General features: G+C 48.0%; 1 protein-coding gene across 1 annotated transcript; it reads right to left on the minus strand.

Moving 5' to 3' along the window:
* Window positions 1-45: 45 nt before the first annotated feature.
* On the minus strand, window positions 46-25767 carry LOC134965900 (phospholipase A2 inhibitor and Ly6/PLAUR domain-containing protein-like). Its single transcript, XM_063942296.1, has 5 exons — window positions 25661-25767; window positions 19200-19310; window positions 16903-17046; window positions 6979-7125; window positions 46-1712 (listed from the first exon to the last, which is right to left on the minus strand). The coding sequence occupies exons 1-5, from the start codon at window positions 25710-25712 to the stop codon at window positions 1528-1530; spliced, it is 639 nt and encodes a 212-aa protein (XP_063798366.1). The 5' UTR covers window positions 25713-25767; the 3' UTR covers window positions 46-1527.
* Window positions 25768-27745: the final 1978 nt, after the last annotated feature.

Raw genomic sequence — 27745 nt, forward strand, 5'->3', positions numbered from 1 at the left:
TTAAAGTGATGTCTACATCGTTAAACTTTAATTCAAACTATGTAACTTTTTTTTTCTACTGTTTTATTTTCAGCTCTAATTATTAATCTCAAACTTTAAAAATACAAAGTAGACATTTTAAAACGTTTTAAAAAAAGATAAAAAAAATATTTTTTAACTCACAAACTTTTTGCTCATTTAAAGTTGTTCACGTTTTAGAGATAGAACTAAGGGGGTAATTCAGATCTGAGCGCAGCAGCAAATTTGTTAGCTAATGGGCAAAACTATGGAGGTCATGCCGACCTGATTGCGCGCTGCTGTTCATCTCAGCGCAGCGTTCAGGTCAGAAGTGTGCATGCGCCGGCGCATGGCTGACAGCCGACGGCTGTCGTTGCCTAGCGATCGCCTCTGCCTGATTGACAGGCAGAGGTGGTCGCTGGGCGGGAGGGGGCGGCATGGCGGCATTTGGCCACCATTTTGTGGGCGCAGTCCGGCCATCGCAGGCGTGGCCGGACCGTGCGGGGGGGCGGGCCGCAGTGGCTGCGTGACATCACACGCAGCCGCTGGGACCAAGGCAGCGACAAGTAGCTCCCGGCGAGCACACGAAAGCTGCGCTGGCTGGGAGCTACTCCTGAAGTACAAAAACATTGCCGCTGAGAGATGCTTTTGTACTTCAACGACGGGGCAGGGTCAGACATGTGGAGCGGGCTAGCCCTGTGCTGGGCGTCCCCCTGCATGTCAATGTGGATGATCGTAGCTGTTCTATATTTAGCACAGCTACAATCAACTCAGAATCACCCCTTATATGCACTGCACGTGGGGCAGATGTAACATGTGCAGAGAGAGTTAGATTTGGGTGGGTTATTTTATTTCTGTGCAGGGTAATACTGGCTGCTTTATTTTTACACTGCAATTTAGATTTCAGTTTGAGCACACCACACCCAAATCTAACTCTCTCTGCACATGTTACATAATTCCGAGTTGTTCGCTCGCTAGCAGATTTTAGCAGCATTGCACACGCTAGGCCGCCGCCCTCTGGGAGTGTATCTTAGCTTAGCAGAATTGCGAACGAAAGGTTAGCAGAATTGCGAATAGAAAATTCTTAGCAGTTTCTGAGTAGCTCGACACTTACTCCTACACTGTGATCAACTCAGCCCGTTTCGTTCCTGGTTTGACGTCACAAACACGCCCTGCGTTCGGCTAGCCACTCCCCCGTTTCTCCAGACACTCCCGCGTTTTTTCCTGGCATGCCTGCGTTTTTCCGCACGCTCCCAGAAAACGTCCTGTTTCCGCCCAGAAACACCCACTTCCTATCAATCACACTCTGATCACTTCAACGATGGAAATTCTTCGTTCGGACGTGAGTAAATCTACTAAGTTTTGACCTAAAATACTTAGCGCATGCACACTGCGTACCATGCGCATGCGCATTTTCGCCTTAATCGCTCCATTGCGAAAATCGTCAACGAGCGAACAACTCGGAATGACCCCCATGGTTTTGCCTATTAGTTAACAAATTTGCTGCTGCGATCAACTCTGAATTAGGCCCTAATACAAAAAAATTGCTACTGCAATAGCAATAGTAAAAGGAATGATACGATTACTGTGTAGACCAAAACTTCCACTGGGAGCATAAGCATTAGCATTACAGGAGTATTCACTTTTAGTGTTAGATGACATCATCTCGGTGCCCAGGGAACAAATATTTTCAGTAGCACAACCACGGCTATAGTCTGAAAAACATGAATAATATATATAATAATGTTGAAGAATTATAGAAATTTGTTTAATAAATAAATGTATACAGAGGTTAGGAAAGAAATACTGTAGCTCTTTAAAAGTAGACTTTCTATCTAAACAATAATGGGACTCATATAGAGTTGTATGGAATTTTTGTTTAAATCGCAAGCACACTATGGGTAAAATCTTCCGATCCCTCCTCAGCAGCCTGGTGGTTCCTCACCTCACACCTGTGTCTAAAGCCCCCCCATGCAGGAGTTACATGTGCTGTAACTGGGTGGTCTTCTGTTTGCCGGCGGTCGGGCTCCCGGCGCTCAGTATACCGGCGCCGGGAGCCCGACAGCCGGAATACCGACAATTATTTTCCCTCGTGGGGGTCCACGACCCCCATAGAGGGAGAATAAAATAGTGTGGCGCGCGTAGCGCGCCACCGTGCCCGTAGCGTGGCGAGCGCAGCGAGCCCGCAAGGGGCTCATTTGCGCTCGCCAAGCTGTCGGTAAGCCGGCGGTCGGGCTCCCGGCGCCGGGATGCTGGTCGCCGGGAGCCCGACCGCCGGCCAGCCGTAGTGAACCCCTGTAACTCACACATTACTAGCAGCCTCAGACCTACTCATATTTGCTCAGACAGCAAAAAATATTCGATGTTCCGGAAATTGCGTATGCATCTGCGAATGATTAGCGATCTGTGACGCATTCGCAAACTTGCAAGGGGCGATTTTATTTCCGGTCAGGGCGGGGCCTTTCTACTCGCAGACAACTGCAACTTTTCAGAATAGCGATCGATCATGAATTAGGCCCAGAATCCAGAACTATAGAGATAGCTACAGTATTACTATACTGTAAGCTCTTTGCTGGAACAACTACTTATCGGAGCCACTGTACCGGCAACTATTGCATATCCGGTTTAGGTAACACTAATGTAATGGAAGAAAACTGTAATAACAATTTGTCCTCATAGGGTGTTGCCTCGATACGTACACACGGATGCATGCAGGGGCGGATCCAGAAGAAAATGAAAGGGGGGGCACTATTATAGGGGAACGGTAATAGTTATATTTACATGCACCTAAGGCACGCGTGTTCCCAGATAAGGGGTGTGGTATCTCAGGGGGCGTGGCCTCACAGAATACGCCATCAGGTAATGAATGGCTGTAGGAGCGCATCCCTGCTGGTTCAATGCCAATGTTTCACCCTGATGAAAAGGCTGATTAAGCCTTGAAATGTTGATCACCTGTTTCATTAGTTATTGGAAGCTGGAAGGCACCCCAGCACAATATAATTATTATAGTGTTTAGTTGGTGGTGGCAGGTGCTGCATACCTTGTTTTGGGCACTGCTCTGAGACTCAGACTGCAAGAAACGAACTGCCCATCTTTGATTAGCAGAAGCAGCCAGCTGGCAGTGGGAGAGGTAGGTTGTGGTGTGAGCGGGGGGCCTCCCCATTGGTTACCACACAGACTTGCTGTTTGAGCTGCGGCGGGTCCTAGTGCCTGCCGGCTCTTTTATCAAATCTGACTGATGGAAATAGCAGTAGTGCTGCTGCTGTTCTCCTTTTGAAAGAAATAAGAAGTCAGAAATAACAGGGGAGCACGGGCCCGAATGCCCCCCCCCCCCCCCCCCCCGGATCCGCCTATGGATGCATGCATAGTGGCAACCCTATGCAGCGTATGCTCACACTCGCAGTTTTGCTATTCACTGTGAATGGATTGTCACATGTACGCATCGATGCAACAACAAATGAGGACACATCTGTGTAATGACATGTATAGTAAACTCCTGATGAAGAACCTTGATTATAAATGACATAAATTTGTTATATAAATTCTATAAAGAGTGTTGTTTTTTTATCTTGTTAAAAGAGGATTACACTAAGCAGGGCAGGGGTGGCAGGGGAGGCAGGGGTGGCAGGGGTGGCAGGGGAGGCAGGGGAGGAAGTGCATCCACTGTCATTAATGATTACAATAATACAAAGATACTTATGACACATTCTGTGTCATAAGTAAATGCTTTATATTATTTTATTCATTCTTTCATTGTAAAAACAGGTTTAAATTAATGTACGAGGCACCGAGAGCGGTGCCTCCCGCGGACAATAATAAAGGATCGGAAGCGGGGGGCGGGGCTAAGAAATGGGCAGTAAAAAGCCCATTTAAAAAGCACTGTAAGCGGCAATAGTGTGAGTGCCTCAGTGACAGGGGCGTGCTTTCAGCTCATATGAAAGCACGCCCTGTCACTGAGGCAGATATGATTGGGCACCAGAATCACAGCTCTCCCTGGGAATCTCCACCCTGAGAGAGGCCCCTGCACCAGTGCACCTGTTCCCATGGACTGCTCATCTGAGTCACCTCTCATTGATTGCCGGGTCCCGCCCTCACTGCTGCCGGGATTGACCAATGCTCCAGGTAAGGGCCAGCGTCAGGGGCACCGCAGCCCGACATACTCCACCATCCTCCGCCCTTCCACATGTCAGTGTCCGCGCCCCTGTAGAGAGCCGCTGTAGAGTTCCGGATGTCCCGCCATCTCCTGTGTCCGTGCTGAGCGCTGCTGTGTACAGACCATAGGCTGCCCTGCGCTCTGTGTTTCAGATAGCAGGGCAGCACATGGTCCGTACACAGCAGCGCTCAGCACGGAGATGTGCGCACTGTGCCAGAGTATAAGGGTGGGGGGGGGGGGCAATTACTCCATACGTGCCAGGTGAAAAGGGGAGGGGGGGTCATTACTGGATATATGCTGGGGCATAAGGGGAGGGGGGTGGTGATTAATAGATATGTGCTGGGGTATAAGGGGAGTGGGGGGTGATTACTAGATATGTGCTGGGGTATAAGGAGAGGGGGGGGGGTGATTACTAGATATATGCTGGGGTATAAGGAGAGGGGGGTGGTGATTACTAGATATGTGCTGGGGTATAAGGAGAGGGGGGTGGTGATTACTAGATATGTGCTGGGGCATAAGGGGAGGGGGGTGGTGATTACTAGATATGTGCTGGGGTATTAGGGGAGTGGGGTGATTACTAGCTATGTGCTGGGGCATAAGGGGAGTGGGGGTGATTACTAGATATGTGCTGGGGTATAAGGGGAATGGGGGTGATTACTAGATATGTGCTGGGGTATAAGGAGAGGGGGGTGGTGATTACTAGACATGTGCTGGGGCATAAGGAGAGGGGGGGGGGTGATTACTAGATATGTGCTGGGGTATAAGGGGAGTGGGTGTGATTACTAGATATGTGCTGGGGTATAAGGGGAGTGGGGGTGATTACTAGACGTGTGCTGGGGTATAAGGGGAGTGGGGGGATTACTAGATATGTGCTGGGGCATAAGGGGAGTGGGGGTGATTACTAGATATGTGCTGGGGTATAAGGGGAGTGGGGGTGATTACTAGATATGTGCTGGGGTATAAGGGGAGAGGGGGGGTGATTATTAGATATGTGCTGGGGTATAAGGGGAGAGGGGGGTGATTACTAGATATGTGCTGGGGTATAAGGAGAGGGGGGTGATGATTACTAGCTATGTGCTGGGGCACAAGGGGAGTGGTGGTGATTACTAGATATATGCTGGGGTATAAGGGGAGGGGGGTGGTGATTACTAGATATGTGCTGGGGTATAAGGAGAGGGGGTGGTGATTACTAGATATGTGCTGGGGTATAAGGAGAGGGGGGGGGTGATTACTAGATATGTGCTGGGTTATAAGGGGAGGGGCATGATGATTACTTGATATGTACTGGGGTATAAGGGGAGGGGGGGGTGATTACTAGATATATGCTGGGGTATAAGGGGAGGGGGGTGGTGATTACTAGATATGTGCTGGGGTATAAGGAGAGGGGGGTGGTGATTACTAGATATGTGCTGGGGTATAAGGAGAGGGGGGTGGTGATTACTAGATATGTGCTGGGGCATAAGGGAAGTGGGGGTGATAACTAGATATGTGCCGGGGTATAAGGGGAGTGGGGGTGATTACTGTGGGGGTGATTACTGTGTGTGTGTGTGTGTGTTGCAGTGGCATACGGTGAGGTCAGTGGTTGGTGAGGCATGTCCGCTACCACTGCCGCTATAGCCAGTGCCTGCTACTGTACTGCCGCCCATGCCAGCTGCCAATGCCTGCTAAAGTCTCCCCGACACCTAATTCCCAGTCCAGTGCCACCTCCAATGCCCGCGAAGTCTGAGAAGCAGCAGCAGCCAGGTCGGGTTAAGGAGAGCAGTAGAGGGTCTGCCTGGAAGCGGGATTACAGAATAAGGGGAGGGGGGTGGTGATTACTAGACATGTGCTGGGGCATAAGGAGAGGGGGGTGGTGATTACTGGATATGTGCTGGGGTATAAGGGGAGGGGGGGTGATTAGTGTGTGTGTGTGTGTGTGTGTGTGTATGTGTTGGGGTAAAAGATGAGGGGGGGTGATTACTGTGTGTGTGTTGGGGTATAAGAGGAGGGGGGATTACTGTGTGTGTTGGGGTATAAGAGGAGGGGGGGTAATTACTGTGTGTGTGCCGGGGTATAAGGAGAGGGAGACGATTACTACCACTGTCTTTATCAACCGGCCTGCAGCTGTAATCCCACTTCCAGGCAGACCCTCCACTGCTCTCTTTAACCTGCCCTGGCTCCTGCTGCTTCCCAGACTTTGCAGGCATTGGCGGCGGCATTGGACTGGGAATTCGCTGTCGGGGCGACTTTAGCAGGCACTGGCAGCTGGCATGGGCGTCCGTACAGTAGCGGGCACTGGCAGTGGCCATAGCGGCGGTGGTAGAGGAAATGCCTCACCAGCCACTGACCTCAGCGCACGCCACTGCTTTATAGACTCCAGTCTTCCTGTTCTCCAGGGAGGCTAAATGCCCTAAACCAAGATGGCTACTGAGATCTCTACTGGGCATGTTCAGGAGCCATCTTGAGGCTGTACAGAACTGTGAAGCGTGATATGGTGGGAGGCAGAAGTCTCCCGCTTGGCTCCTATGAGACACCTGCGATAACCTGCTGTTATAAAGCGTTTCCAGAATCCCCACTCCACTCAAGCTCCACTCCATCACTAGTGTACATATAACAGTGAGTACGGCTGTACCTGCAATCTATTAATAAACCAACACTACTGGTTAAGTAACAGTCCAGTTACTGGGCTGTTCATAATTGAGCTAACTGCTGGTGTGTTCCTATAGAACTCTGCAATATCATTATCAACACCTGCACGCACATCATTTCCGATACCTCTATGTAACATTGGGTTTGCGACTGTAGAAATAAACAGTTTTCAAAATAGTATAAACGGATGTTAACATTACCAAAACCATTTTGAACCTGGAGAATGCAACTGTTTTCATTTCCAGTGCAGCTCAAGGTATCCTGACTGTTACACCACCCAGTTGTTGGAAACAGTTCCTGGCACGTTGTGCAGACCACTCCATTTGGCTGCAAGTTGTCAACAGGTACTATAAAGGATGATAATAAGAACATGATGTGAATATGCCTCACTGCCTTGAGCCTAATTAAGCAATAAAAAATAACACATTGAATCACTAAAGAAATGCCAGGACATTGCTAATTACGTAATAATTCTAAGAACAAATTGTCTCTATAGATGTGTCCTTATCCGCAGTGTTTGGTGCACCACGGACCTTGCGACTTAGCTACTTTAAGCATAGATTAAGCATAGATGAATGCGCAACAGTTGGGAGAAATTGAGGGATACAGATTGCATCTGCGTTAGCAGTGGTGCAGGCAGTATGGGAAGGGGAAGTGGGGCTGGGTGGAGGATGAGAGAGCAAGAAGAGACAGAAGCAGTAGGGAGAGATTTAGGGATACAGACCAAAGTTGCGATAGCAATGAAGCAGGCAGTGCGGGAAGGAGACGGAGAACAGGGCCGTGGAAGCATAGGAAAATGCAGGGAGGGGGTTTCTGGTTGCCCGGAAACCCTCCTCCTCTTGTTAAGTGGCTCAAATTATGACAATTGCAATGGTATATAATACACCTACTGCACATGCCCAGTGGTAGCAGCTTTTTTTACAAAGTTTGCTGTGGTTGTGGTTCTGAGTCCTCAATCAGTGCATTGAACCAGAGAGCAGCTACCAGGAAGAAGAAACAGGAGCCTTACCATGAGGTGGGAGAATGTGTGCTTAGAAAGTGCACTACTGGTTCTATTATATTTGTGTATTTATTTATTATGGGATGTTTAACCTTTTCCTGGCAACTTTTTTATATTATTTAAATATGTTTGATACAGCCTATACTACTACCATCTGTAGTGTTAAATATTAATACTGCATTCCGTGCTCCACAGAGTGGGAGATTGTGGATTGCATTTTGGAAACCCCCCTCTAGAAATCCTGCGTTTAGTACTGGGAGGGGGTGACAGAGCTCAGGGAAAGTGCAGGAGGGAAGAAGGTAGGTAAGGTGAAAGGGAATCCGAGGAGGAGGCAGAGGTGAAAGGATGTGCCACAGTATGGTGGATACAGGGACGGCCGATGAGAATATGGTGCACCAGGAATGCCTGCTGCCTCTTGTATCCAATGCTGATGGAACTGCTCTGCGGCATAGGGCACTCAGGTACAAGATGAATGCAGGGAGCCGGCCTAGAGAAGGTGGAACTCAGCACCCAGGAAAGGCACGCAGCAGCACAGCACTGCCAGCTGTAATGTATATCAGTAGCAGAGCGCCTGACAGAGAAGGAGCCAGACACACCACTATGTCTATATTACACACTGCAGAGGGCAATAGGCACATACAGATCGTGGCAGTGGCCAGTTACGCCCACAGAGTATCTTTACTGTGTGTGGTGCACTGACTGCACCACCACAGTTATGGCCCTACTCCCATACACTGAACACTTGAGTGTAGATTTACTAAAGCTTCTACAAATTATAAATGGTGATGTTGCCCATAGTATCGAATCAGATTCTGTCTATCATTTTCTAGGATGCAATAAAGAAATGTTAGCTAGAATCTGATTGGTTTCAATTGGCAACACCACCATATTTCATTTTTAGATGCTTTAGTAAATCTTCCCCAAGGTCTTGTACTTCTGTGTGCAACTAAGTTGCAAATCTGTGTAAAAAAAAGATTCCAATATAAACAGCCGTGGATATGTCTGGAAGCAGGCACCTTACTAATGGAGCTATTTGATCTGGTATATGAAGCATGAGAATTCTAACTATATGAGGTTACTTCTCTGACAATTACAAGTAACTTCATATAGTTAGAATTTTCATGCTTCCTATACAGGAGCAAATATCTATATCAGTAAGGTGCATGCTTCCAATGTAATAGGTCCTGGGTTCTAATCCTGGGTATTACTGCTAAAAAATGCGTGATTTAAAATATAGTAACATAGTTACATGGTCAGTGAGGTTGAAAAGAAGCAAAATGCCCATCAGGTTCAACCTGTATTCTGTGTTAAGATGTTCATCTTATAATGCGTGTGCTGGAGTAATGGTTTAGTACCAATTGACAGCAATGATTCCTACCACTCCCAGATAATTTAATATCAGTATGTTAAATGCTATAGATCTGGATACATTTACAGTTAGAAATTTGTCCAATACGTTTTTAAATGCATTTACAGAGTCCGCCATTATTACCCTCTCCAGCAGGGAGTTCCAAATCTTAATTGCCCTTACTCTGAAGAACCCTTTCCTATGTTGTGTATGGAATTTCTCTGACGTCCTAGTGGATGCTGGGAACTCCGAAAGGACCATGGGGAATAGCGGCTCCGCAGGAGACTGGGCACAACTAAAGAAAGCTTTAGGTCACCTGGTGTGCACTGGCTCCTCCCACTATGACCCTCCTCCAAGCCTCAGTTAGATTTTGTGCCCGGCCGAGGTTGGATGCACACTAGGGGCTCTCCTGAGCTTCTAGAAAGAAAGTATAGAATTAGGTTTTTTATTTTCAGTGAGACCTGCTGGCAACAGGCTCACTGCAGCGAGGGACTAAGGGGAGAAGAAGCGAACCTGCCTGCTTGCAGCCAGCTTGGGCTTCTTAGGCTACTGGACACCATTAGCTCCAGAGGGATCGACCGCAGGCCCAGCCTTGGTGTTCGGTCCCGGAGTCGCGCCGCCGTCCCCCTTACAGAGCCAGAAGCAAGAAGAGGTCCGGAAAAGCGGCGGCAGAAGACATCAGTCTTCACCAAGGTAGCGCACAGCACTGCAGCTGTGCGCCATTGCTCCTCATACACACTTCACACTCCGGTCACTGAGGGTGCAGGGCGCTGGGGGGGGGGGGCGCCCTGAGCAACAATAAAAACACCTTGGCTGGCAAAAATACCACAATATATAGCCCCAGAGGCTATATATGTGGTAAATACCCCTGCCAGAATCCAGAAAAAAGCGGGAGAATAGGCCGCGGAAAAGGGGCGGAGCTATCTCCTTCAGCACACTGGCGCCATTTTCTCCCTCACAGCTCCGCTGGAAGGAAGCTCCCTGGCTCTCCCCTGCAGTCTACACTACAGAACAGGGTAAAAAAGAGAGGGGGGGGCACTAAATTTAGGCGCAGTATATATATATATATATATATATATATATATATATATAGAAAAAAGCAGCTATAGGGGACATAATTCAGTTAGTCCCTGCATTATATAGCGCTCTGGTGTGTGCTGGCATACTCTCACTCTGTCTCCCCAAAGGGCTTTTGTGGGTCCTGTCCTCTGTTAGAGCATTCCCTGTGTGTGTGCGGTGTGTCGGTACGGCTGTGTCGACATGTTTGATGAGGATAATGATGTGGAGGCGGAGCAGATGCCTATAGAAGGGATGTCACCCCCTGCGGGGCAGACACCTGAGTGGATGGTTTTATGGAAAGAAATGAGTGCACGTATAGACTCTTTACACAAAAAATTTGACGACATGCCAAATGCGGGACAGCCGGCTTCTCAGCTCGTGCCTGTCCAGGCGTCTCAAAGGTCATCAGGGGCTCTAAAACGCCCACTACCGCAGATGGCAGACGCGGATGTCGACACGGATACTGACACCAGTGTCGACGACGATGAGTCTAGTTTAATGCCCACTAAGGCCATTCACTGCATGATTGAGGCAATGAAAGAGGTGTTACACATTTCTGATATAAATCCAGGTACCACTAAAAAGGGTATTATGTTTGGGGAGAAAAAACTACCCGTAGTTTTTCCCCCATCTGAAGAATTAAATGAAGTGTGTGAAGAAGCGTGGGCTTCCCCTGATAAAAAATTGGTAATTCCTAAGAAGTTACTAATGGCGTTCCCTTTCCCGCCAGAGTATAGGTCACGTTGGGAAACACCTCCTAGGGTGGATAAAGCACTCACACGTTTGTCTAAAAAGGTGGCACTACCGTCTCCGGATACGGCCGCCCTTAAGGAACCTGCTGATAGAAAGCAGGAGGCTATCCTGAAGTCTGTGTATACACACTCAGGCATTATACTCAGACCAGCTATTGCGTCAGCATGGATGTGCAGTGCTGCGTGGTCAGATTCCCTGTCAGAAAATATTGACACATTAGACAGAGACACTGTTCTGCTAACCATAGAGCATATAAAAGACTCAGTCTTATACATGAGAGATGCACAGAGGGAAATCTGCCGGCTGGCATCTAAAATAAGTGCATTGTCCATTTCTGCTGGGAGAGGCTTATGGACTCGCCAGTGGACAGAGGATGCATCTTTTCTGTCCAGAGGCAGAGGTAGGGGAAAAAGGCTGCAGCAAACAGCAGGTTCCCAGGAGCAAAAGTCCTCCCCCGCTTCTTCTTCCAAGTCCGCCGCAAGACGGTGGGGCTCCACAGGCGGAGCCAGGTACGGTGGGGGGCCGCCTCAAAAATTTCAGCGTTCAGTGGGCTCGCTCACAGGTGGATCCCTGGATCCTTCAAATAGTATCTCAGGGGTACAAACTGGAATTCGAGGCGTCTCCACCCCACCGGTTCCTAAAGTCTGCCTTGCCGATTGCTCCCTCAGACAGGGAGGCGGTGCTAGCGGCAATTCACAAGCTGTATTCCCAGCAGGTGATAATCAAGGTGCCCCTACTTCAACAAGGCCGGGGTTACTATTCCACACTATTTGTGGTACCGAAACCGGACGGTTCGGTGAGACCCATTTTAAAATTTGAAATCCTTGAACAAATACATAAAAAAATTCAAGTTCAAGATGGAATCGCTCAGGGCGGTTATTGCAAGTCTGGACGAGGGGGATTACATGGTATCCCTGGACATCAAGGATGCTTACCTGAATGTCCCCATTTACCATCCTCACCAGGAGTACCTCAGATTTGTGGTACAAGATTGCCATTACCAATTCCAGACATTGCCATTTGGACTGTCCACGGCACCAAGGGTGTTTACCAAGGTAATGGCGGAAATGATGATACTCCTTCGAAAAAAGGGGGTTTTAATTATCCCGTACTTGGACGATCTCCTAATAAAAGCGAGGTCCAAGGAACAGTTGTTGGTAGGAGTGGCACTATCTCAGGAGGTGCTGCACCAGCACGGTTGGATTCTGAATATTCCAAAGTCACAGCTGGTTCCGACGACACGTCTACTGTTCCTGGGTATGATTCTGGATACAGTCCAGAAAAAAGTGTTTCTCCCGGAGGAGAAAGCCAAGGAGCTGTCATCTCTAGTCAGAGACCTCCTGAAACCAAAACAGGTATCAGTGCATCACTGCACGCGGGTCCTGGGAAAGATGGTAGCTTCTTACGAAGCAATTCCTTACGGCAGGTTCCATGCCAGAATCTTTCAGTGGGACCTGACCACGGATGCCAGCCTTCGAGGCTGGGGGGCAGTCGCACAGGGAAGAAGCTTCCAAGGACTATGGTCGAGTCAGGAGACTTCCCTACACATAAATATTCTGGAACTAAGGGCCATTTACAATGCCCTAAGTCAGGCAAAATCCCTGCTTCTACACCAGCCGGTACTGATCCAATCAGACAACATCACGGCAGTCGCCCATGTAAATAGACAGGGCGGCACAAGAAGCAGGATGGCAATGGCAGAAGCCACAACGATTCTCCGTTGGGCGGAAAATCACGTACTAGCACTGTCAGCAGTGTTCATCCCGGGAGTGGACAACTGGGAAGCAGACTTTCTCAGCAGGCACGACCTCACCCGGGAGAGTGGGGACTTCATCCAGAAGTCTTCCAGATGCTGGTAAACCGTTGGGAAAAACCACAGGTGGACATGATGGCGTCCCGCCTCAACAAAAAGCTAAAAAGATATTGCGCCAGGTCAAGGGACCCTCAGGCGATAGCTGTGGACGCTCTAGTGACACCGTGGGTGTACCAGTCAGTTTATGTGTTCCCTCCTCTGCCTCTCATACCAAAGGTATTGAGAATAATAAGAAAACGAGGAGTAGGAACAATACTCGTGGTTCCGGATTGGCCACGACGAGCGTGGTACCCGGAACTTCAAGAGATGATCTCAGAGGACCCATGGCCTCTGCCGCTCAGACAGGACCTGCTGCAGCAGGGGCCCTGTCTATTCCAAGACTTACCGCGGCTGCGTTTGACGGCATGGCGGTTGAACGCCGGATCCTGAAGGAAAAGGGCATTCCGGAGGAAGTCATTCCTACGCTGATTAAAGCCAGGAAAGATGTAACTGTAAAGCATTATCACCGCATATGGCGGAAATATGTTGCTTGGTGTGAGGCCAAAAAGGCCCCAACAGAGGAATTTCAACTAGGTCGATTTCTGCACTTCCTACAAGCAGGAGTGACTATGGGCCTGAAATTAGGCTCCATTAAGGTACAGATCTCGGCTCTGTCGATTTTCTTCCAGAAAGAACTAGCTTCACTGCCTGAAGTTCAGACGTTTGTGAAGGGAGTGCTGCATATTCAGCCCCCGTTTGTGCCTCCAGTGGCACCTTGGGATCTCAACGTGGTGTTGAGTTTCTTAAAATCACATTGGTTTGAGCCACTTAAAACCGTAGATCTAAAATATCTCACGTGGAAAGTGGTCATGTTATTGGCCTTCGCTTCGGCCAGGCGTGTGTCAGAATTGGCGGCTTTGTCATGTAAAAGCCCTTATCTGATTTTCCATATGGATAGGGCAGAATTGAGGACTCGTCCCCAGTTTCTGCCTAAGGTGGTATCAGCTTTTCACTTGAACCAACCTATTGTGGTGCCTGCGGCTACTAGGGACTTGGAGGAGTCCAAGTTACTGGACGTAGTCAGGGCCTTGAAAATTTATGTTTCCAGGACGGCTAGAGTCAGGAAAACTGACTCGCTATTTATCCTGTATGCACCCAACAAACTGGGTGCTCCTGCTTCTAAGCAGACTATCGCTCGCTGGATCTGTAACACGATTCAGCAGGAGCATTCTGCGGCTGGACTGCCGCATCCTAAATCAGTGAAAGCCCATTCCACAAAGAAGGTGGGCTCATCTTGGGCGGCTGCCCGAGGGGTCTCGGCTTTACAACTTTGCCGAGCTGCTACTTGGTCAGGGGCAAACACGTTTGCGAAATTCTACAAATTTGATACCCTGGCTGAGGAGGACCTTGAGTTCTCTCATTCGGTGCTGCAGAGTCATCCGCACTCTCCCGCCCGTTTGGGAGCTTTGGTATAATCCCCATGGTCCTTTCGGAGTTCCCAGCATCCACTAGGACGTCAGAGAAAATAAGATTTTACTCACCGGTAAATCTATTTCTCGTAGTCCGTAGTGGATGCTGGGCGCCCATCCCAAGTGCGGATTGTCTGCAATACTTGTACATAGTTATTGTTAACTAAAGGGTTATTGTTGAGCCATTTGTTGAGAGGCTCAGTTGTTTTCATACTGTAAACTGGGTATAATATCACGAGTTATACGGTGTGATTGGTGTGACTGGTATGAGTCTTACCCGGGATTCAAAATCCTTCCTTATTATGTCAGCTCGTCCGGGCACAGTGTCCTAACTGAGGCTTGGAGGAGGGTCATAGTGGGAGGAGCCAGTGCACACCAGGTGACCAAAAGCTTTCTTTAGTTGTGCCCAGTCTCCTGCGGAGCCGCTATTCCCCATGGTCCTTTCGGAGTTCCCAGCATCCACTACGGACTACGAGAAATAGATTTACCGGTGAGTAAAATCTTATTTTTCTCTCCTCTAGCCTCGGTGAGTGCCCACGTGTCCTATTCAGAGTTCTTTTAATGAACAAATCTGCTGCTAGCTCCTTGTAATGACACTTTACATATTTAAAGATATTAATAATATCTCCTCTTAGACGCCTCTTTTCTAGTGTATACATATTTAACCTAATAAGCCTTTCCTCGTACTCCAGAGACTCTAACCCTTTTATCAATTTAGTAGCTCTTCTTTGAACTCTTTCTAGTTCCCCGATATCTTTTTTATAATACGGTGCCCAGAATTGAACACAATATTCCAGGTGCGGATGTACCAATGATTTGTACAGCGGCAGGATTACATCCTCGTCTCTTGTCTCAATGCTCCGTTTAATGCACGCAAGCACTTTACTTGCCTTCCTTGCTGCACTTTGACTTTGTGTACTGTTATTAAGCCTATTATCTATGAGCACCCCCAAATCTTTTTCCACCATAGTTACCCCTATATTTTCCCCATCTAGAGTGTAGGATGCAAGTGTGTTTTTTGTCCCAAAATGCATAACTTTCTATTTTTCTATATTGAACCTCATTCTCCATTTAGACACCCAGGTTTAAAGTTTAAATAAGTAATTCTATAGAGACTCCACATCGCCTTCAGAACTAATTACCTTACACAGTTTAGTAGATTTAAAAAAATTACAAATAAATCTGTATATATATATATATATATATATATATATATATATATAAAATTATTTTTTTCAGAACCCCCCAATATTTATCTTGCCTCTGGGCAACTGGGATGAACTTACGTCACTGGTATGAGAACACATCTCTAGCAATTGCTGCTATTCAAAATGGTTTAGTGCCAAAAACCCTAAACATTCTGTGCAAACAGTGGCATATCTATAATAGGTGCAGTGTGTGTGATGCACACGAGCCCCTGGGTTTAGAGGGGGCACACACCGCACACACTGCACCCATTTCTTCTATATACTTACCTGTCTGGTGTCCGGGTGTGGGTCCCCTCTACTCCCGAGTCCCGTAGCCAGCAGCCACAGCAACGCTGTTAGCGCTATGGGGGTAATTCTGAGTTGATCGCAGCAGGAACTTTGGGGGTAATTCCAAGGTGATCGCAGCAGGAATTTTGTTAGCAGTTGGGCAAAACCATGTGCACTGCAGGGGGGCAGATATAACATGTGCAGAGAGAGATAGATTTGGGTGGGTTATTTTATTTCTGTGCAGGGTAAATACTGGCTGCTTTATATTTACACTGCAAATTAGATTGCAGATTGAACACACCACACCCAAATCTAACTCTCTCTGCACATGTTACATCTGCCTCCCCTGCAGTGCACATGATTTTGCCCAACTGCTAACAAAATTCCTGCTGCGATCAACTTGGAATTACCCCCTTTGTTAGCAGTTGGGCAAAACCATGTGCACTACAGGGGAGGCAGATATAACATGTGCAGAGAGAGTTAGATTTGGGTGGGTTATTTTGTTTCTGTGCAGGGTAAATACTGGCTGCTTTATTTTTACACTGCAATTTAGATTGCAGATTGAACACACCCCACCCAAATCTAACTCTCTCTGCACATGTTATATCTGTCCCCCTGCAGTGCACATGGTTTTGCCCAACTGCTAACAAAGTTTCTGCTGCGATCAACTCAGAATTACCCCCTATGTCTGAGCATTAGAGACTCTGGCACAGTGCCAGAGTCTACAGCGCATGCGCAGGTCTCTGGAAAAATGGCCACCGCAACATTTTTTTGGAGACTTGCGCATGCGCTGTAGACTCTGGCGCTGTGCCAGAGTCTCTAGTGCTCAGACAGAGCGCTAACAGCGCTGCTGCCTGGGACGGGACAGAGAGGAGGGGACCCACACTCGGAGACTGCACATGGGTCCCCTCCTCTCTAGATATCCCCTTGTGTACAAACATATAAAAAAAAAAAACCCAGTGCCAAACCGAGCAGAAAATAATGCTACCATATCTGTTAATTACATCTGGACCAAGGCCATTATATTGTATCCAGGAGGCTTATGAGGTCGTAAAGGAAAAGTTTGAGATTCTATTTAGTTCTGTACAACTACAGCAATGGCGGCCTCCTAGACAAAGAAAGACTCTACTGAAGATTTGTGCTATGATGGGATTAAGAACAATGATAAAACTATGCATTAATAAACAAAAGTCTAGGTTTAACAAAAGAATTACAGTGTAACACTTACATTTAGGTTTTGGTGGCACGCAGTTATCAGTGTAACAACAGGAAATGCTCTTCTTATACTTCTTGTCCGTGATACTAATGCTTCCCATTAGATTACAGTGCTTCATAGGTATACAAGTGGTGAAAAATGACTTAAAAAGATTACCTGTACAAAGAGGATATAATTAGTAAAGTTGAACAATTATAAATTAAGTATATAAAATATACAAGCGGCGTCTAGTTGATCGCACAGGCAGCAAAAAGTTGCTACGTGCGATCAACTCGGAATAACCCCCAGAGTGTCCGACTGCAATGTAAAAGGCAACAGGTACGAATTCCAGGCACATCAGCATCTTGAAATGTAAAGGACAGTGCTGCTGACCAACAAATAGTTAAAGGGCGTGTTCATGCAAATGTGAATATATTCAGCCCAGGACACCAAAACCTGGAAAGCCATTTTACTAGTTTATGGTCAAGTTTAGGCGCAAATAGCAGATGACAGTATGTTTGATTGGGTGTTTGTGAACGCATAGCTTATACTGATCTGTGCTTCTAAGCATTTTTTATGTACTCAAGATCAAGAGCTGTCTGTGCTGTGTTATAGATGTCTGTCAGATTTAACTGATGCCTAATAGTGAACGTGTTCTTCACTATAAAATTAAAAGGGTTAAAAACATGGGCATAATTGTACTGTACAGTATGTGTGATATGGCTGGTGTAATCTGGTGCCTTTGCTGCTGACATAGAGTATAGTCATCTAACTCTTTCTGCACATGTTATACCTGCCTCCCCTGCAGTGCACATGGTTTTGTCCAATTGCTATCAAAAATCCTGCTGCGATCAACTTGGAATTACCCCCCATGTGCACTGCAGGGGAGGCAGATATAACATGTGCAGAGAGAGTTAGATTTGGGTGTGGTGTGTTCAATCTGCAATCTAAATTGCAGTGTAAAAATAAAGCAGCCAGTATTTAACCTGCACAGAAACAAAATAACCCACCCACATCTAACTCTCTCTGCACATGTTATATCTGCCTCCCCTGCAGTGCACATGGTTTTGCCCAATTGCTATCAAAAATCATGCTGCGATCAACTTGGAATTACCCCCATAGTGTATACAGGGCTGGCCAGAAGACGTCACTGACAACTGCAGGGGCACACAAACAGAATGTACACACTTGACAATTTGAACCAATTGCATACCTCCCAACATGACCCTCTCCAGGAGGGACACAGTGCTCTGCTCCTGGACTTCTCTCTTTATGTATGATTGCCATCACCTGTGCTGAAACACCTTTCTTATCCATTACCTGTTCAACACAGGTGCGGGCAATCATAAATTAAGGGAAAAGTCCAGAAGCAGAGCATTGTGTCCCGCCTGGAGAGGGTCATGTTGGGAGGTATGCAATTGTCGCTATGAATCGGGCAAATCATTCAAACTTTTGTCTAGTGTGTACCATACTTGCCTACCTGACCCTCTCCATGAGGGAGAAAATGCTCTGTTCCTGAACTTTCCTGGTAATGTATGATTGCCATCACCTGTGGTGAAACACCTTTCTTATCAATTACCTAGCTCACCACAGGTGATGGCAATCATACATTCCCAGGAAAGTTCAGGAACAGAGCATTTTCTCCCTCATGGAGAGGGTCAGGTAGGCAAGTATGGTGTGTACCCAGTTTAAGGTCCAGAATCTCAACTGATGGATCTGTGTAAATATCTCAGTCAGTAATGAGTACACCTGTTCTCTAGCATGGAGATATGGAACACATACTCTGTTAGGGTCACAATGTGAGAAGTGCAATACAGTACATTAACATTTCGACATTACGGATTTCAAGAAAGTGGGGCAGATGTATTAAGCTTGGTGAAGTGATAAAGTGAAAGGTGATAACGCACTAGCCAATCAGCTCCTAACTGTCATTTTTCAATCCCAGCCTGTACGCATACTTGCCTACCTGACCCTCTCCATGAGGGAGAAAATGCTCTGTTCCTGTACTTTCCTGGTAATGTATGATTGCTATCACCTGTGGTGAAACACCTTTCTTATCAATTAACTAGCTCACCACAGGTGATGGCAATCATACATTACCAGGAAAGTTCAGGAACAGAGCATTTTCTCCCTCATGGAGAGGGTCAGGTAGGCAAGTATGCTGTACTGTAACTTGAAAGTCAGGAGCTGATTGGCTGATGCATTATCACATTCCACTTTATGACTTCTCCAGGATTAATACAACTGCCCCATCAATGGTTTACAGCTGCCTCAGCAGTTTACATTTCAACTAAGAATGAGATTTAAATCACAGCCTTTGTATAACATACTCTCAAATGTATAGGTGGTTCCACAAGCATTATCCGCTGGGCACGTTATGGTTTCTCCAAAACAAGAGGCGTAATCAAAACTCGTACACTGTTTGCATGTGAGAGCAAAACCTGCAATTGGAAAGTTAGAGCACATGGAAAAACAGGAGTGAATGTACAGAAAGGACTTTGCTACATGAAGTATTTACTATTTTTTTCTTAATGAACAACTTAATTGGAAAATGTAATATCATTCTGCATCTTTAGATAAATCTAATATATAGAGCCATCTGTTTTTTATTGTTCTCTATAAACTAAGATTCTTTTTTAATATTAGGCCTCATTTAATCACTTAAAACCTTCTTTATTTTTTCATATCCTGGGTTAGTTATTGCATATGACGCATCAGTCATTCCATTTCTATGCCCAATGCTCCTCCCTCTCCTTCACTCCTCACATCCAGTCCCTCTTCCATCTTTGCCGTCTCTCTAAGATCAGACCCTTCCAGCTGAAATAACTAGGTTATATCACTTTTAGACCGCTAGCTTTGAACAAGGGTTATTGCACATGAGCGCACATAACCGGTGTTGCTGTGCTGTCTGAAAGGGCTCAATTACATATCTCCCAACTGTCCCATTCTTCGCAGCACAGTTCCCTTTTTTTGGGACAGTCCCTCTGTCCCACCCACGGGCAGCAGTGTCCCACGTTGGGAGGGGGAAGGGACAGTTGGGAGGCTCTTGCATTCGCTGCAGAGCAGGGTAAATAGACGCTGTGCGCGTGCGCACATAATGTCTATTCACGGAGACCAGGGACGGTTGGAGCGCTTGCAGCGCCACGGGCAGGCAATGGGGGCGTGGCTTCATACAGGGGGCGTGGTCAGTTATGCCCCCCGTACAGTATGAGCGCCGCTGAAATGATGTGCGGTGCGCGATAATGTCATCGCGCACCGCACAGCAAAGGTCCTCTCCACGGAGGGAAACTAGACGCTACACGTCTAGTTCCCTTTGTGGAGAGGACCTTTGCTATGACGTCATCGCACACCGCACAGTTAAGGTCCTCTCCACGAAGGGAAACTAGACGCTACGCGTCTAGTTCCCTTCACAGCGGGGGGCAGCGGCACAGACCGGGCAGCCTGGGGCACAGCAGCAGCGGATCTTGCCATGGTGCGGCGCCCTCCGGATGGCGCCAGTGCCCTCCGGAGGGCGGCGCCCCGGGCAAAAGTCCTGCTTACCCGTGGCAAGATCCACTACTGACGGAGACAGAGGTACTGGGGGCATGCCAGCAGCTCACTGAGCACTGGCCATGCCCCCATAGTGACGAGAACGGGGGCCGTGGCTCGCGATCGCGGCATTGCTACAAGGCCATGCCCCCATTCTGTAAAACCACGCCCATTTTTGTAGCCACGCCCTCTTTTCATCGCATGGTGTCCCTCCTCCTGATCCTAAAAAGTTGGGAGGTATGCAATTGGAATAATCCAGGTCGAGAGGCACGGTATTCTAACTCGGGTAGCGAGCAGGGTTGAACGCGTGTTCAACCCAGCTCGCTGTGCTGTGTGAACGGGAAGCCGGGTCGATGCGACCCATTTCCCGTTCACTCTGTGTGGACAGACGGCGCTTGGAGATCATGTGATCTCCAAACGCCGCCCTCGCCTGCGTCACCGCTGATGTCACCAGCCCGGCAATATGCCAGGTTGGGGACAGTGGCGGCGAGGGGCCTGAGGCGGGTCGCACCCGGAAAGCACCCGTGTACGGCTCCCAGGTGCGACCCGCCTCAGGAGGTCTGAAAGGAGTATTACTAGAAGTTTGGCGCCACTTTTGCACTCTCTCTCCTGAGTTGCATTGCTGAAATTGGTTCTATTTCCTAAATTCTAAAGTCACTCCTCTATTTTTTGAATTTCTATGGAGAGGGGGTGTAAACCATGTATTTCTGGAGCTATACTTTCCTACTTGCCCGAAGTTGCAGGAGACTCCTGCAGGGAGTCCCCCGCAATCACGGAAGAGCAGGCAGATCTCTCCTAGTAATGTGGACAGGATGGAGAGCTAATCACTGGTAATCAGGACACTGCGGGTAGGGTACGGTGCTAAAATGACACGTTTATGTCATTACAGCCCCTCCCTCTACCAGCAGACTTACAAATCATGGAGTTTTGAAGTAGTGGGATGCAGAGCTTAATGATGTCAGAGTACAGCCCCGCCCTCCAAACACGTAATGCCCCAGTAGTAGCGCAGCTTACACTTAATGGTAACGCCCCAGTAGTAGCGCAGCTTACACGTAACACCCCAGTAGTAGCGCAGCTTACACGTAATGGTAACGCCCCCAGTAGTAGCGCAGCTTACACATAACACCGCCAGTAGTAGCGCAGCTTACACGTAACACCCCCAGTAGTAGCGCAGCTTACACATAACACCGCCTGTAGTAGCGCAGCTTACACGTAATGGTAACGCCCCCAGTAGTAGCGCAGCTTACACGTAACACCCCCAGTAGTAGCGCAGCTTACACATAACACCGCCAGTAGTAGCGCAGCTTACACGTAACGGTAACACCCCCAGTAGTAGCGCAGCTTACACATAACACCGCCAGTAGTAGTGCAGCTTACACGTAATGGTAACACCCCCAGTAGTAGCGCAGCTTACACATAACACCCCCAGTAGTAGCGCTGCTTACAAATAACGCCCCCAATAGTAGCACAGCTTACACAACGCCCCAGTAGTAGCGCAGCTTACAAATAACGCCTCCAGTAGTAGCGCAGCTTACAAATAACGCCTCCAGTAGTAGCGCAGCTTACACGTAACACCCCCAGTAGTAGCGCAGCTTACAAATAACGCCTCCAGTAGTAGCGCAGCTTACACGTAACACCCCCAGTAGTAGCGCAGCTTACAAATAACACCGCCAGTAGTAGCGCAGCTTACACATAACACCGCCAGTAGTAGCGCAGCTTACACATAACACCGCCAGTAGTAGCGCAGCTTACACGTAATGGTAACACCCCCAGTAGTAGCGCAGCTTACAAGTAATACCCCAGTAGTAGCGCAGCTTACACATAACACCGCCAGTAGTAGCGCAGCTTACACATAATGGTAATGCCCCCAGTAGTAGCGCAGCTTACAAGTAATACCCCAGTAGTAGCGCAGCTTACACGTAATGGTAACGCCCCCAGTAGTAGCGCAGTTTACACGTACCACCCCAGTAGAAGCACAGCTTACACAATGCCCCAGTAGTAGCACAGCTTACACAACGCCCCAGTAGTAGCGCAGCTTACAAATAACACCTCCAGTAGTAGCACAGCTTACATGTTATGCCCCCAGTAGCGCAGCTTACACGTAATACAATTAAGTTAATAACACCCGCAGAAGTGCAGTTTATTCACAATTTGCCCCCCTGCACACATACATAAATACACACACACACACACACACACACACACACACACACACACACACACACACACACACACACACACACTTACTCACTCTCCCTTCACTTACTTATCACAGTCTGGCAGGCAGGATATGGAGCAGCATGTCCTCCTCTGTGGCACTGCAGTCTGCTGGTCCCGTGCAGCTCCGCCCCATTTTCATCCATTTAGCACTGCCCCCTTTTTGCCCATGTAGCTCCACCCCCTTTCCCCCCGGCCTGTCATTGCCACTGTTACAGGATGGGGAGAGGAGGCTTTAAGCTGCCGGCGCTGCTGCCTGTCATACAGTGACAGGCACAGCAGCCGACAGCAGCAGGGAGGCCAGGTGCAGCAGTGGGGATACAGAGCAGGGAGATCGCCTCTCCAGCCTGGCGCCTACCTATCCTCTCCAACATTTTACACATAAAAATCGGTACAAATTCATAAAGGGGCGTGGCCACATGTAAAGGGGGTGTGGCCACGCCCCTTTTCCTATACTTTCTATGGAAGTTTGGAAAACCAAAAATGGGTACAGACCATAAAAAAAAAGGTACTGTACCTGCCAAAAAGGTACAGTTGGAGGGTATGCCTACCTGCTCTGCATCCCTTTGGTGAGCTGGTAGCGCCGGGCCTGCATGCATGCCAAATCTAGTGAGATCGCTCATTTGACCGCTGGGTGAAATGAGCGGTCCCCCCGTCCTCCCCTCTCGCTCAGCATACATCTCCCTTGAGTGTAGGGGGCTTTAGTAAATAGACCCCAAAGTGGACATTGATAAGATACCAAACACAGCTTGTAAAATGAAAGGAGCGGATTGGTACTCTTAGGGGCGTATCTACCCATTGGCCAGGATGGCACTCGCCAGGGGCGCCAGCCAAACAGGGGGGCGCCGCCCTGACGGTGCCACCATCGGCCAATGGGTGGAATCCCTTAAGCCGTAGTGTCTGGCAATACCTCCTGTGCTGAGCTGCCTGTGCATTGCCTGGGATGGAGGGTGGTGGATCGTTCAGCAGGCAGGAGCTGGCGCCGGTGTCCGGCACCGCAATGCCCTACAGGGAAGAAACTGAAAATAAACTCCCAGCAACCCTTGCTGTCGGGAGCTCTATTTTTTTTTGTTTCTTCACATAGTTTGGTGCGGTGCCAGACACCGGCGCCTGCTCCTGCCTGCAGAGCGATCCTCTGCCCTCCATCCCAGACAGCTCGGCACAGCAGGTATTGCCAGACACTACGGCTATCTGCTGGGATGTTGTGGGGTGGGGACTAGGGCTATGTGCTGTGTGGGGAGTCTATGTATGTGATGGGAGTGGGGGGGACTACTACTATGTGCTAAGGGCGGACTACAGCTATGTGCTGGGAGGGGGATGGGGACTATGACTATGTGCTTGGGGAGGTGAGGGGCTATGTGCAGGGAGGGGGACTATGGCTATCTATTTTGGCAGGGAACTATTGCTATGTGATAGGAGGGGGTTGGGACTACTGTATGACTGTGTTGGGAGAGGTGGAGACTACGGCTATGTGCAGGGGGACTACGGTTATTGCTTGGGGAGGTGGGTAATATGGCTATTTACTGGGAGGGGACTATGGCTATGTGCTGGGAGGGGGATGGGGACAATGACTATATGACCATGGGAGCATACCTGCACTGTGTGGGCATATGTGTATCTGGCACTGTGGGGGCATATTTAGCACCATGGGGGCACATCTGGCACTGTGGGGGTATATCTGGCACCGTGGGGGTATGTGTGTCTGGCAATGTGGGGGCATATCTGGCAACGTAGGGGAGTATGTGTATCCGGCATTGTGGGGGGTATATCTAGCACTGTGGGGGCATATCTGGTACTATAGGGCATATCTAGCACTGTGGGGGCATATCTGGCACTGTAGGGGCATGTGTGTATCTGGCACTGTGAGGGCATATGTGTATCTGGCACTATTGGGGGTATATGTGTATCTGGAACTGCAGTATTGGAGTCATATGTGAATCATGACCCCATTTTCACTGGCCACGCCCCATGTGGCATGTGCCCACACCAATATTTTGGGCATGCGTGCCACCAGGTAGTGCGCTGCACTGCACTTCTTTGCACTACTATTTGATTATACTACCTGGCCATGGGTGGCATTGCATCCTCAGCCAGGCCAGGCACTGCTGAGGTCTCCTAAGTGTTATAAGATTTATTATTTGGGCATAATGTGTAAAGGGAACTGCTACTGTGTGGCCATGATGTGTATAAGGGTTACTACTGTGTAGCGTAATTTGAATTGGGGGAACTATTGTATGGTCATGCCCCTTTCCCACAAGATCATGTTCCTTTTTTGCACATGCACCATCCCTATTTCAAATATGGGGGGCGCCAGTCCCTTACTTTGCCAGGGGCACTCGGACCCCTAAATACACTCCTCGTACTCTATCTCTTTCCACTTTACCCCTCTCCAAGGTTTGAAGAATCTCCCTCAGAGAAAATAATTCATTACACCCCTGTCTCTTACAATGCTTTAAAACTATTTCAGGAAATTTGTTAAATACAGATCCAATCAGAGGCAGAACTCTGGGAGGCAACGGAGTCATCTGCCGCCGGGCTCCTGCTCTGAAGGGGGGCACCTCTCCTCCCATTCTGTGACACCATTGAATTAAGTTAATTGATAGCTGTTGCTGTCTTTTCAGTGGCCGACTTCCTCACTGGTCCCTGCACCTTACAAATCACACCCTCTTTATTATACTGAATATACACATTTTACAAGTGTCATACCCAGGATTAGAAACCACAACCTATTACACTGGAAGCAGACACCTTACTGATGAAGCTATTTGCTCCTGTATAGGAAATATGAGAATTTTAACTATATGAAGATACTTCTCTGACAATTACACGTAACGTCATATAGTTAGAATTATCATGCTTCCTGTACAGGAGCAAATAGCTCCATCAGTAAAGTGTCTGCTGTCAGTGTAACAGGTCATGGGTTCTAATTCTGGGTATGACTGCTAAGAAATGTGTGCTTGCTTACGCCACTGGATCCAATATCTACTGTAAATCAGGTGATAGAACATGTAATTGTAGCAGATTGTGGAGTGTAATATATACTTACCAGTGGCTGTTAGAGTTGAGAGGACGCACAGTAATCTGAGGAATGATGCCATGATGAACTGCAAGTGATGAACTCATCAGGGTCCTGTTATTAAATAGACCTGAGGGAAGGAGGGGCTGGGTAATTATTACAGAAATCTAGAACTGGTTCTGAAGAAATGAAACTGAAACTACTGTAAGAGTTTGTCGTTATTAAAAAATATGGATAAAAGTAGAGAGTGGAACAATGAGAAGGAGGAGCACAATATATATAAAAAGAAAACAGTTCTAAGGGGGCTATTCAGGATTGATCGCAGGCAGTGCCGTAACTAGACATTTTAGCGCTGTGTGCAAGAAACAGCATTGGCGCCCCCCCATATATTTAAAATAGGGCCACAGTGCGCCATCGGAGAGTGACAAAAATATGGGGGACAGTCCCGTTTTTCACGGTCTGTCCTGCTGTCCCACCCGCAGGTCGCAGTGTCCCTCGGGAGTGGGGGGCAGTTGGGAGATACCCCCTGTCACTCGCTGCTCTGATCAGATGCTGTGCGTCTACTCCCTGACAGAGAGGGACAGGGGGCATGGCCAGCGATACCACGCCCCCTCAACACAAGGCCAACATCAGGTGGAGGCGCGCGCTATTGTCCCTCTTCATTTCTCTCAGAAGTCGGGAGGTATGCATTACACTGCACAGCAGTGTGCGTTATTCACATTACACCATACAGTAGTGTCCGTTATTCACATTACACCATACAGTAGTGTCCGTTATTCACATTACACCATACAGTAGTGTCCGTTATTCACATTACACCATACAGTAGTGTCCGTTATTCACATTACACCATACAGTAGTGTCCGTTATTCACATTACACCATACAGTAGTGTGCGTTATTCACATTACACCATACAGTAGTGTGCGTTATTTCTATTATTTATTTATTTATTAACAGTTTCTCATATAGCGCAGCAAATTCCGTTGCGCTTTACAATTTACACCACACAGTAGTAAAGTATTGGATCAATGAAAAACTGTATGTGCAGGGGTTTTTTTATTTACAAAATCCTACACTGAGGCTATTCACTCAAAGGGGTACATTTACTAACATTCGTAATTTCCGAAAATAGGTCAAAGTTCAATCACGAATGACATCGACAGTGTAAAACTGCAACTTTTTGAATTTATTACGATGGATTTACTAAGCTGTCGTATTCGGGTTTTTCTTTTCTTCCGATGTCGATGTCATTCGTTTTTTTTTTCCTAATTTTACGGCAGTGATTAGCAAAACACTGCCGTTTTTTTTTACAATCAATCTCGGCCGGATCTGTGTGATCCGTGCTGGGGTTCTTTTTTTTTTTTATTTTTAATTAAACAATGTAAAATCCCCCCAAAAAATGCGTGGGGTCCCCCCTCCTAAGCATAACCAGCCTCGGGCTCTTTGAGCCGATCCTGGTTGCAGAAATATGGGAAAAAAATGACAGGGGTTCCCCCATATTTAAGCAACCAGCATCGGGCTCTGCGCCTGGTCCTGGTTCCAAAAATACGGGGGACAAAAAGAGTAGGGGTCCCCCGTATTTTTAAAACCAGCACCGGGCTCCACTAGCTGGACAGATAATGCCACAGCCGGGGGTCACTTTTATATAGTGCCCTGCGGCCGTGGCATCAAAAATCCAACTAGTCACCCCTGGCCGGGGTACCATGGGGGAGTGGGGACCCCTTCAATCAAGGGGTCCCCCCCCCCCCAGCCACCCAAGGGCCAGGGGTGAAGCCCGAGGCTGTCCCCCCCCATCCAATGGGCTGCGGATGGGGGGGCTGATAGCCTTTGTTGTAAAATAAAAGATATTGTTTTTAGTAGCAGTACTACAAGTCCCAGCAAGCCTCCCCCGCATGCTGGTACTTGGAGAACCACAAGTACCAGCATGCGGCGGAAAAACGGGCCCGCTGGTACCTGTAGTACTACCACTAAAAAAATACCCAAAAAAACACAAGACACACACACCGTGAAAGTATAATTTTATTACATACATACACACATACATACATACTTACCTTATGTTCCCACGCAGGTCGGTCCTCTTCTCCAGTAGAATCCAAGGGGTACCTGTTGA

The sequence above is a fragment of the Pseudophryne corroboree genome, chromosome 10 (genome assembly GCF_028390025.1).
Source record: "Pseudophryne corroboree isolate aPseCor3 chromosome 10, aPseCor3.hap2, whole genome shotgun sequence".
Classification (NCBI taxonomy): Eukaryota; Metazoa; Chordata; class Amphibia; order Anura; family Myobatrachidae; genus Pseudophryne; species Pseudophryne corroboree.

What these genes read in the sequence shown, in the direction of transcription:
- LOC134965900 (XM_063942296.1), bottom strand. Translation starts at nt 25,712, where the DNA reads ATGGCATCATTCCTCAGATTACTGTGCGTCCTCTCAACTCTAACAGCC. An exon ending in CTCAACTCTAACAGCCACTG is followed by an intron (nt 19,311 to 25,660) that starts GTAAGTATATAT and finishes TTCCAATTGCAG; the next exon opens with GTTTTGCTCTCACATGCAAA. An exon ending in CGTGCCACCAAAACCTAAAT is followed by an intron (nt 7,126 to 16,902) that starts GTAAGTGTTACA and finishes CATCCTTTATAG; the next exon opens with TACCTGTTGACAACTTGCAG.